The sequence below is a fragment of the Narcine bancroftii genome, chromosome 2 (assembly GCF_036971445.1).
Source record: "Narcine bancroftii isolate sNarBan1 chromosome 2, sNarBan1.hap1, whole genome shotgun sequence".
NCBI classification, from domain to species: Eukaryota; Metazoa; Chordata; class Chondrichthyes; order Torpediniformes; family Narcinidae; genus Narcine; species Narcine bancroftii.
In genome coordinates this window covers 140,851,954-140,864,535 of record NC_091470.1, presented here as the reverse complement: position 1 = coordinate 140,864,535, position 12,582 = coordinate 140,851,954, and the positions used below count along the sequence as shown (strand labels likewise).

Here is a 12,582-nt window from a genome sequence, read left to right as displayed (position 1 = left end):
GAAATGAATAAATGTATTCCTTTGGAAAAAATAACATATAATTTAAAAAATAAAGTCATATTGTTTGAACAAATTTGGGAACCGTACATGGAGCATAACAGAGAGGACTTGCCTCGGACCCCCTAAAACGACTTGATTCAGTGTGTAACAAATAGATGACACATTTTTCTTGTTTATTTTCCTTTGTGTGAAGATATTGTTTTATGGTTTTATTGTATTGTATATGTTGAATATTTATTGGTTTTGGAGGGGGTGGGAAAAGGGGAGGGAGGGAAAGGGGGAAAAAAGGGAGAAAATGCCACTGTGTAAACTTAATGAGAAACGTTTGTACATATTTTGGTTGATATGGTTCACAATGTGAAAAATACAAAATTATTAAAAATTTTTTCCCTATAACTCATCTCCTGAAGACCGGGCAACATCCTAGTAAACCTTCTCTGCATTCTTTTAATCTTAATGATATAGTTCCTGTAGTTTGGCGCCCAGAACTGCACACAATATTCCAAATTTGGCCTCACCAATGTCTTAAACAATTTCAACGAAACATCCCAATACTTTGATTTATAAAGGCTAAAATGTCAAAAGCTTCCTTTACAACCCTGTCCACATGCGGCGCCACCTTCAGGGAACAATATCTGTATTCCCAGATCTCTCTGCTCCTTCACACTCTTCAGTGCCCTATCGTTTACTGTACATCTCCTACCTTGGTTTTCCCTTCCAAAATGTCTGCATTAAACTCCATCTGCCATTTTGTTCCCCATTCTTCTAGTTGGTCCAGATCCCTCTCTCTGCAAGCTTTGAAAATTTTCCTCACTGTCCACACCTCCTAACTTTGTGTCATCAGCAAATTTGCTGATCCAATTCACCACATTATCATCCAGATCATTGATATGGACAGCAAACAACAATGGTCCCAACACAGATCCCTGAGGCACATCACTAATCACAGGCCTCCACTCTGACAAGCAGCCATCCACTACCACTTTGTTTTCTCCCACACAGCCAATTATGAATCTAGTTTACAACCTCTCCATGGATACCTAGTATAATAACCTTCTGAACTAACCTCCCATGTGGGACCTTGTCAAAGGCTTTACTAAAGTCCATGTAGTCAACATCTACAGCCTTTCCTTCATCTACCTTCTTGATAACTTCTTTGAAAAATCCTACGATTCGTTAAACACGACCTACCATGTACAAAGCAATACTGACTGTCCTTAATCAGCCCATGACTGTCCAAATATCTATATATCCAATTTCTCAGACTTCTAATAATTTATCTACTACTGACGTCAGGCTCAATGGTCTATAATTACTTGGTTTATTTTTGGAGCCTTTTTTGAACAATGTGAGCTACCCTCCAATCATCTGGCACCTCATCCGTTGCTAAGGACATTTTGAATGTATCAGCCATGGCCCCTGAAATTTCTACACTAGTCTCCCTCAAGGTTCAAGGGAATAGCTTACCAGGCCAGGGTAATTTATCTATCTTTATTCGCTGTAAGACAGCGCATTTCCACCTCCTTAATCTCCACATGTTCCATGACCCTTCTATTTGTTTCCCTTCCTTTCTTATCCACTGTGCCAATTTTCTGAGTAAAAACTGATGCAAAAAAGACTGTTTAAGATCTCCCCATTACATAAGGCTCCACACATAGTTGGCAACTCCGATACTATAGGGAACCAGTTTTGTCCCTTAGTATCCTTTTACTCTTCTTCTTTGGCTTTGCTTCGCGGACGAAGATTTATGGAGGGGGTAAAAAGTCCACGTCAGCTGCAGGCTCGTTTGTGGTTGACAAGTCCGATGCGGGACAGGCAGACACGATTGCGCGGTTGCAAGGGAAAATTGGTTGGTTGGGGTTGGGTGTTGGGTTTTTCCTCCTTTGCCTTTTGTCAGTGAGGTGGGCTCTGCGGTCTTCTTCAAAGGAGGCTGCTGCCCGCCAAACTGTGAGGCGCCAAGATGCACGGTTTGAGGCGTTATCAGCCCACTGGCGGTGGTCAATGTGGCAGGCACCAAGAGATTTCTTTAGGCAGTCCTTGTACCTTTTCTTTGGTGCACCTCTGTCACGGTGGCCAGTGGAGAGCTCGCCATATAATATGATCTTGGGAAGGCGATGGTCCTCCATTCTGGAGACGTGACCCATCCAGCGCAGCTGGATCTTCAGCAGCGTGGACTCGATGCTGTCGACCTCTGCCATCTCGAGTACCTCGACGTTAGGGGTGTAAGCGCTCCAATGGATGTTGAGGATGGAGCGGAGACAACGCTGGTGGAAGCGTTCTAGGAGCCGTAAGTGGTGCCGGTAGAGGACCCATGATTCGGAGCCGAACAGGAGTGTGGGTATGACAACGGCTCTGTATACGCTTATCTTTGTGAGGTTTTTCAGTTGGTTGTTTTTCCAGACTCTTTTGTGTAGTCTTCCAAAGGCGCTATTTGCCTTGGCGAGTCTGTTGTCTATCTCATTGTCGATCCTTGCATCTGATGAAATGGTGCAGCCGAGATAGGTAAACTGGTTGACCGTTTTGAGTTTTGTGTGCCCGATGGAGATGTGGGGGGGCTGGTAGTCATGGTGGGGAGCTGGCTGATGGAGGACCTCAGTTTTCTTCAGGCTGACTTCCAGGCCAAACATTTTGGCAGTTTCCGCAAAGCAGGACGTCAAGCGCTGAAGAGCTGGCTCTGAATGGGCAACTAAAGCGGCATCATCTGCAAAGAGTAGTTCACGGACAAGTTTCTCTTGTGTCTTGGTGTGAGCTTGCAGGCGCCTCAGATTGAAGAGACTGCCATCCGTGCGGTACCGGATGTAAACAGCGTCTTCATTGTTGGGGTCTTTCATGGCTTGGTTCAGCATCATGCTGAAGAAGATTGAAAAGAGGGTTGGTGCGAGAACACAGCCTTGCTTCACGCCATTTTTAATGGAGAAGGGTTCAGAGAGCTCATTGCTGTATCTGACCCGACCTTGTTGGTTTTCGTGCAGTTGGATAATCATGTTGAGGAACTTTGGGGGACATCCGATGCGCTCTAGTATTTGCCAAAGCCCTTTCCTGCTCACGGTGTCGAAGGCTTTGGTGAGGTCAACAAAGGTGATGTAGAGTCCTTTGCTTTGTTCTCTGCACTTTTCTTGGAGCTGTCTGAGGGCAAAGACCATGTCAGTGGTTCCTCTGTTTGCGCGAAAGCCGCACTGTGATTCTGGGAGAATATTCTCGGCGACACTAGGTATTATTCTATTTAGTAGAATCCTAGCGAAGATTTTGCCTGCAATGGAGAGCAACGTGATTCCCCTGTAGTTTTACTCTTAATATACTTACAAACACCCTTTGTGACTTTGTGTTTACCTTCATATTATCTGCCAGAGCAATCTCGTTTTTTCATTTTGCCTTCCTGATTTCTTTCTTGAGTATTTTCTTGCATTTTCTGTACTCTTCAAGTACCTCATTAGCTCCTTGGCATGGAACAAAATTGGTCCCCTTGTAGATCAGAGTGGTCAGTTTTGTTTGGAGCCAAAACAGATGGGGGAGATCTTAATTTTTTTTCTCCAATCAGTTTTCATTCAGGAAACAGACACAGAGTCGTGGGATTATGGAAAAAAAGCAACGAGGTCATGGAACCTATACAGATTAAAGAGGAGGAATTGCTTGCTGTCTTCAAGCAAATAAGGGTGGATAAATCAAGATATTCTTTGGCCTTTGAGAGAGGCTAGTGTAGAAATTGCAGGGGCTCTGGAAGAAATATTTAAAATGTCCTTGGCCACGGGTGTGTCACTGGAGGATTTGAGGTAGCTCATGTTGTTTAAAAAAGGCTCCAAAAGTAACCCTGGAAATTACATGGATGTCAGTAGTAGTAAATTATTGGAATGTCTTCTAAGAGATTGGATGTACAATTATTTGGATAGCCATGGACTGATTAGGGATTGTCAACATGGTTTTGTGCATGCTAAGTCGTGTTTAACCAATTATAGAGATTTTCGAGGAGGTTACCAGGAAAGTTGACAAAGGAAAGGCTGTGGATGTTGTCTGCATGGACTTAATAGGCCTTTGACAATGTCCCACAAGGGAGGTTAGTCAGGAAGATTCAGATACTAGGAATTCATGGTGAAGTAGTGAACTGGATTCATCAATGGCTGGACAGGAGAAGCCAGAGAGTTGTGGTGGATGCTTCTCAGATTGAAGGCCTGTGACTAGTGGTGCCTCAGGGATCGGTGCTGGAACAATTGTTGTTTGTCATCTATATCAATGATCTTGATGATAATGTGGTAAATTGAATCAGCAAGTTTTCAGATGACACAGGCATTATGGACATTGAAGAAGGTTTTGCAGAGGGATCTGGACCAGCCGGAAAATGGGCTGAAAAATGACAGATGGAATTTAATGCAGACAAGTATTAGATTTTGCATTTTGGAAGGACAAACCAAGGAAGGACATACACGGTGAATGGTAGGGCACTGAAGAGTGCAGTAGCACAGAGGGACCTGGGAATACAGATAAATAATTCCCTGAAAGTGGCATCACAGGTAGATAGAGTTTTAAAGAGGGTTTTTGGCATATTAGCCTTCATAAATCAAAATATTGGGTATAAGATCTGGGATGTTGTGGTAAAGTTGTAGAAGACATTGGTGAGGCCAAATTAAGAGTATTGTGTGCAGTTTTGGACACCGAACTACAGGAAAGATATTAATAAGATAGAAAGAATACAAAGATTTACTAGAATTTACTGGAGTGTAGAAGAATGAGGGGAGATTTGATAGAGGTATTTAAAATTATGAGGGGGGATAGATAGAGTAAATGTAGGTAGGCTTTTTCCACTGAGGGTAGGGAGAGATACGAACCAGACGTCATGGGTTAAGAGTGAAAGGGGAAAAGTTTAGGGGAATGTGAGGGGGAACTTCTTCACACAGTGGTGGGAGTGTGGAGTGAGCTGCCAGCTGAGGTGGTAAATGAGGGCTCAATTTTAACTTTTAAGAAGAATTTGGAGAGGTACATGGATGGGAGAGGTATGGAGGACTATGGATTAGGTGCAGGTCAGTGGGTCAAGAGAGAATAATAGTCCAGCAGAGGCAAGAAGGGCTTGGTTCTGTGCTGAATTTTCTATGGTTTTAAGAAGAAAAATCTGACCCTTTTTGTCATAAATAGATACAGGTGCATGTGATTCATTTTGGTTTTTGAGTCAAGGAAAACCAGCAAAATTAGCTGATCTGAAAGCAGCGATGGTGCAATTCTCACCATTCAGAAATGTGACCAAGGTCTATGTTAAATTCTACCTCAGTGTTAAAGACAGGCTCAATTTTAACATTTAAGAATAATTTGGACAGGTACATGGATGGGAGAAATATGGTGGAATATGGACTGGGTGCAAGTCAAAGGGACTTAGCAAAAAAATGGTTCAGCACAGACTGGAAGGGCCAAAGGGGCCTGTTACTATGCTATAATGTCCTATGGTTCTAATAGGATCCTTTAATTCCCACCCTCTGCTTCCTGTCAACCAGCCAATGCTTTAGCCATGCTAGTATCCTTCCGGTAATTCCATGGGCTATCATCTTGCTCATCAGCCTTATGAGTGGCACCTTATCAAAGGCTATTTGAAAGTCCAAATATTCAACATCCACTGTATCTCCCCTGTCGATCCCACTTGTGATCTGTTCAAAAAATTACAATAGGTTTGTCAGGTATGATGTTCCTTTAAAGAAACCATGCTGATTTGGGGCAATCTGTTCACGGACCTCCAGCTATATAATCTCATCCTTTGCATCGACTCCAACAACTTTCCAACTATTGACGTCAGGCAATGGGTCTATAATTTCCTTTCTGCTGCCTCACTCTCTTCTTAAACAGTGGAGTGACATTCGCAAATCATGATCCTCTAGTCCACCAGAACCCTGCCAGACTCCGTTGACTCCTGGAAGATCATTACCAATGCCTCCACAATCTCTACAGCATCTTCCTTCAGAACCCAAAGGTGCATTCCACCTGGTCTGGAAGACTTATCCACCCTCAGACCATTTAGCTTCCCAAGTACCTTCTCTCTCATGATCTTGACCACAACCACTTCTCTTCCAAGACAGCCATGAGAGTCTGGTATGCTACTATGTCATCTACCGTGAAAACTAATCCAAAACATTTATTTAGTTCCTCTGCCATCTCCTGGTCTCCCATTACAATTTATCCAGTGTCATTTTCTCTTGGTCTTATGTCTACTTTGTTCACTCTTTCACTCTTTATATATTTATAAAAGCTTTTAGAATCCTCTTTGATATTACTTGCTGACCTCCTTTCAGAATTAATCTTTTCCTTCATTATCTTCTTAGTTGTCTTTGAGTTTTTAAGTTTTCTAGTCCTCGATCTTCCCACTCATCTTTGCTTCCTCGTCTGCCTTCTCATTTGGTTTTACTTTGGTTTTAACTTCCCTCATCAGCCACAGTTGTCTCATTTTTCCATTCATAAATTTCTTGGTTTGGTTTGGTTTGTGCTTGGCTTGCACTTTCCTCATTTCTCACAGAAACTCCAGCCATTGCTGATCTGCTGTTGTCCCCCATCATTGTGCTTTTTCAATTGACTTTGGCCAGTTCTTTTCTCACACGTCTGTAATTTCCTTTACTCTACTGAAATACTGACACATCCGACTTTAGCCTCTCCTTTTCAAATATCAAAGTAAACTCAATCATTTTGTGAACACTGCCTCCCAGAGTTTCTTTACCTTAAGGTCTCTAATCACCTCTGGTTCATTATACATACCACCCTATCCAGAACAGCTGATCCTCTAGTGGGCTTATCGACAAGCTGCTCCAAAAAGCCATCCTGTAGGCATTCCATTAACTCTTCTCTCCTGAGGTTCTATACTGACCTGACATTCCAAATCCACTTTCATGTTAAAATGCCCCATAATTATCATAATGCTGTCCTACTGGACAAACATGAAGGCTGAGTACATGATTAATAGCAGGATTCTTAACAGTGTGGAAGAACAGAGACATCTTGGGGACCAAATCCATAGATCTCTTAAACAGGTTGATAGTAATTAAGAAGGCTAATGGTATGCTGGCTTTCATCAGTCAGGGGATTGAGCTCAAGTGTGTAAGGTAATGTTGCAACTGGGAATGAAAGGGTTTTCATTTGAGGAGTGTTTGACAGCTCTTAGCCTGTGTTCATTGGAATATAGGAGAATGAGGGGGGATCTCAGTGAAACGTTTGGAATGTTGAATGGCATGGACAGAGTAGATGCAGAAAGAGACCAGCACAAGAGGGCACAAGTTCAGGATTGAAGGGTGTCCATTTAGAGATGTGGAGGGTGGGGTGGAGTTTGTTGCCACAGGCAGTTGTGGAGGCCAGGTCAGTGCGTGTATTTAAGGCAGAGATAGGTTCTTGATTAGCCAGGGCATGAAATGTAATGGGGAGTGGTGTTGAGTTGGAAAATGGCAGAGCAGACTGATGGACTGAATGATCTATTGGTTTTCTTATGTCTTATGGTCTCGATTAAATTCTGTTTAAACCACACTTGGAACATTGTGTTCAGTTCTGGTCACCTCATTACAGGAAGGACATGGAAGCCTTGGAGAGGGTGCAGAGGAGATTCACCAAGATGTCGCCCCTGAATTGGAGTATGTGTCTTATGAGGCAAGGTTGACAGAGCTGGGACTTTTCAGTTGGAGTGAAGAAGGATGAGCAGTGACTTAATAGAGGTTTACAAGATTATATGAGGGTGGACAGACCACACCTTTTTCTAGGGGTAACAGTAGCAAACACCATCTGTGTAAGGTGAGGGGAGGAATGTTTAGGGGTGACGTCAGTGGTAAGTTTTTCACACAGAGAGTAGTGGATCCCTCGAATGCATTGCCAGGGGCGATGGTGGAGGCTGGTACAAAACAGACAGGCACACGGATACAAGGAAAATAAAGACATGGTTTAGTTTATTGATTAGGTTTAAATTGGTCAGCACAACATTGTGGGCTGAAGGGCCTGTACTGTGCTGTAAAGTTCAATATTGCAGATGTTTTGAGGTTAGACTATGTCCATCTGTACTTCCTGCTCCCCAGAAAAGCAACCAGCTCACCTGGTTACACTCTCCTTTCCTCTTCTCCGCCTGTCGAGAAGAAGATTCACGAGGTAGAGATCACACTCAACCAGATTCAAGGACAGTTTCTTTCCTGCCCTTATCAGACTTGAATAAACTACACACCAGTAAAATGAGGTATTTTTTGTTCCAACGAATATCTGAAGCAAAAGGTCACAATGTTAGAGAGTCCAGTGACATTGAGTGCTAGACTGCTCTTCAGCCACTGAGCCCATCCACCATGTGGCACACACTGACACTAATCCTATTCCTGATCCCAAAGATTGGGAGAATTTCACAGATTTGGTGCCTATTCTGCCTCCGATGTTGAGGGTTATGTACCATCTCCACGTCCTTGTGTGCTCACCCAGAGACTGATTTTTCACCAATCTGTCAACTGAACCTCAGGAAAGAACAGACTTCTTGACAGGCTTTTCTGGAACTCTCCTGTGTTGGAATAGTCATTTTCATCTGGAGTTAAAGTCATGTCATCAATGGCTTTGGTGTCCTACAATGAGATGCATGATCCCTTGTTATAAACCATGAACAGCAAAGCACGAGTGGTTTATGACACGTCCCCAAAGCTTGAAATCAATTGTCAGCATTATTATTCACTCAACAGCTGTCTGCCATGTTTGTCAATGTGGCATTGATAAAACTGGACAATAATTCACTAACAATCTAATGAAGCCAATGTGGCTGGATCACCGCATGAGGTTATTGTGATGCCAGGACTTTGCAAGGACACTTGAGTGTGAATTTATTGTAAGGTCTTTGGGTGCTGTGATGTGCTGTTCAATGTGATATGGGCCAAATATGCTAATAAAACAGATTGTCATAGAGTCAAACATGGAGACAGCCTCTTCAGCTGAACTTGCCCAATCCTGCCAAAATATCCCACCCACTCTTGTCCCACCCATCTGTGTTTGGCAATATGCCTCTCAATACATCCTCTCCTGTATCCATTCAATATTTTCTTAAACATTACAGTAGTCCCTGCCTCAATCACCTCTTCTGGCAGTCATTCCATACACCCACCACCCTCTGTGTAAAAATATCCCTGTTAAATCTGTTAAATTCCTTAAACCAATGGTTACTGATTCCCCTACTCTGGGCAAATGACTCTGCGCTCACCTGATCCAGATTTTGTAAACATTTCGCGATGTTTTTGAAATTCCAGTTCTTCCATCTCTCACTTCTCCAAGTAAGAAGAGAACAAAGGCCTGGGTTTTGCAGCCTCAGAGGGTCCCAAAGCAGTCAGGATCCAAAGGCTGTGCTGTGGAGTGGGGAATGTTCCAGACTCCTTTCTTTCCCTGCTCTGCCTTGCCATGGTAAGGGTGATATCTGCTGAGGCACTGGCCACCACTCACTGGTGCCCTGTTTTGCCAGGTGCGTTACCTGTCTGTAAGCTATTTGTAGATCCTTGCTGCCTGACATCTACACACCTTGCCCTGTCAAGCAAGTGAAAGGTTGAGGCAGTGTGAACCTGCCAGTTGTTTTGGCTCTTGAAAGGTTTGTATTCACTGAAATTTCCTGCTACAAATTGATCCACATTTGTGATCCAAGTGGATCAGGATGTGTATTTGGACTAGAATAGAGATTGATTTTTTTTTGTTTATTGACCATATCGTATGACACTTATGTGGGAAATACAGCATTGGAGACACTTGACCCATTGGTGTACACACTGGCTCATTGAAATTCACACATCCTTATTATAGCATAGAAATAGGCCACTCAGCCCATCAGCTCCATGCTCTCAGCAGAGCATTCAGAGCCTCAGTCCCTGCAGCTCAAGTTCTCTCAAGTACGTCAATATGTTAATTGGCTACATTCATTTATAGCAGCCAATTAACATATCCACATATCTTTGGTACCTGGGGGGAAACCACGCAAATTTCAGAGAGAATGTGCAAACTCCACATAGACAGTGGTGGAGGTCAGGTTTGAACCGGGCCTTTGGAGATGTGAGGCAGTGGCATAAACTCTTCTGCTATGAGCATGCTGTAATATCTGGGAATTAATGTTAAATTTGGACATTGTTGAAAGAAATTCAGGGGAAAAGTTGACATAATACATATCTCGCAGTGTTCCCTTCAACACTTTGGAGTGCAGAGTAAGGCGGGCTTCTCATTCCTTTGAAACTTTCATGGCTTCCCCTTTAAAAGTTGGCCAGGGAACTTGCAATCATTATTGTTTCATGCTGACTTCCACAGTAACATGGGACATGATTGCTCTGGCCCTCATCCTAGTCCTGCACCTTTGGTTGGAGAGGTAGTTCACTAATCTAGGACTTAACCTTAATAAACCATGGAATCTTATTTTCAAAGTTCAAGGTTCTTTGGCAGAAAAAGGTAAAAGAAATTAAAGAAAATGCAGGAAAAGTCCAGCATTTTCATATTAAATTTGGGCTGGCAGAGGTTGATCAGTTATCAAGAGCTTGCAATATTTGTTAAAATCTTATGATCAGATCCAACAGTAGACTGTTAATAGAGTTATAATTTATTTTAATGAGGATAGAGTTGCCGGAGACTCTACTCATTGGAGTTTAGATTTAATTTTAAAGATATAGCATTGTAACAGGCCCTTCTGGCCCATGAGTCTGTGCTGCCCAATACACCAATTAACCCATAGACTTTTGGAGGGTGGGAGGAAACTGGAGCAGCCAGAGGAAACCCACATAGACACGTGGAGAATGTACAAACTCTTTGCAGGCAGCGCGGAATTTGAACCCGAGTCACTGGCGCTGTAATAGTGTTGCTCTAACCATCATACTAACCCTGTCACCATGAATAAAAATCCTTAAATTCAGCAAGGGATGGTTTTCATTAAGGTACCTGTTTGTATTCACCCTCTACTTCCTGAAGGACCATCTCACAAGCCTGTGTGATGTTATGACCTTTCCACAATCAAACCATGAAGGGATATCACAAATAAAATACTCCCTAATGTCTCCATTCATAATGCCAGCCATTTACTGCACAGTGTCACAACTGAGGAAAAATAATTATTCTGTTGAGAATGACTTTGCAGAACTTTTGCTCATCAGCAGAGTCCCAGAGCAGGCTGTCGTTACACTGGACTAAACTCTTGTCCGTGGATCATCTCAGGAAAGAAACGAGATGGTGGGGCCCAGACTTTGGAATCTGAAGCTCTGGTCTACCCACATCCTGTTCAACACTAGCCGGTAATACAACCCACAAGACTGGGACATGTCCACCACATTCCTCCCCTTTCCCCAACCTAACCCCAGGAGTTGTACTTGCCTGATGAAAAGGGAGTTCTTTGAGGTTCAGGAACACATGGCTTCCCCCATCACCCTGACAGGCCTCAAAGGCAAAACTCAATGTTTTACAGAGAAAGGACTTCAGTCTGTTCCAAGATGACCCTTATCTTCCTAGTATGATGGGGTTGGTTGGAGCCTTGGGATGGGGGTGTAAGAGGATTATTTCAGGGGAGGAAGAAAGATTGGTACAGGTGGAGGAGGATCCCATTGCAAAGCCTTCTCCCTCCTTATCTCAGCTGCACCCAGACATGGTGAGCAGTGCAGACTCACCCAATCAGGTGGGCTTTCTGCAGTGGTAACGACATGGTCATCACAGGTGAAAAGTTTGGCTCCGGTACTGAGATGGAATGAGATTGATGACAAGATGAAAAAATTATTTCCTTAATTCCACAAAATATCTGGGACCATCCAAACACAGACATATCTGTTGGTTTTGAGATAATTGTAAATATTTTTCTATTTTCTGAAAAACTGATGGATTTCAAAATGCCCACGTTGTGAAGTATGGCACTGATTCACTGATGCATTGTTGGATAAAAGTAAAGGTGAGTAAACTGGGAGCTAAAGTGGATCCTGATATGAACTGGGTAATTTCCCTCCTAAATCCATAACTTTTCAAGCTGTGTCATCTGATTCCATTTGTTTCTCTTTTGGGTTTTCCTTCATTTCAGTTGGTTTTGCTGCCATCTTGTTGAAGTTGGGTAGGTGGAAGGGACGACTGTCATGCAGCCTCGGGTATTGCTGAGAGTTAATGAGGGAGCCTTTACCGTGGAAAAGGCTGAGTTTCCTAGTACACTGCATTGTGCTGAAACTTTCATAATCTCTGCTGGCCTTGAGCTGCTCCTGTATAAGTGAATACCCTTCAGTATGATGGTGGCGGCTAGCTGTACACAGGCTCGGTGCGAGTTGGATGGCTGGTAGCTTGTTGGATGAGACCAGTGGGACTGTGCTATGCAGAAGCTTAGCAGGAAACATTGCAGAGTCTAGCGAAGAGTCCATCTTTCTCATCGGCTTGTTTACAGAATTCAGTGATTGCTTCAGAGCTGCCAGAGATGTGCCCCTTCCTGTACCCTTGGGGATGGACCTCGTGAACTTTTCTTGATGACAACCATTGTATAATAAGACAAACACCTTTAGGGACTGCAGTGGAAGCACATTCAATCCTTTACTGCATTTCTCGAATATCTCAACAACTAAATCTGAAAGAGAAAATATTGTTGAATAGGTAAGTGTAATCATTTGTGATGGCAATATTGGA

At 43.1% G+C, this 12,582-nt stretch overlaps 1 protein-coding gene across 1 annotated transcript in view; it reads right to left on the bottom strand.

Moving 5' to 3' along the window:
• Positions 1–7,893: 7,893 nt before the first annotated feature.
• Positions 7,894–12,582, bottom strand: part of ttll10 (tubulin tyrosine ligase-like family, member 10) — a 35,028-nt gene continuing 30,339 nt past the window's right edge. The window contains exon 11 of the mRNA XM_069918196.1: positions 7,894–12,523. Coding sequence (XP_069774297.1) covers positions 11,940–12,523 — 584 coding nt within the window. The 3' untranslated portion in view covers positions 7,894–11,939. The remainder of the gene's footprint in view (positions 12,524–12,582) is intronic.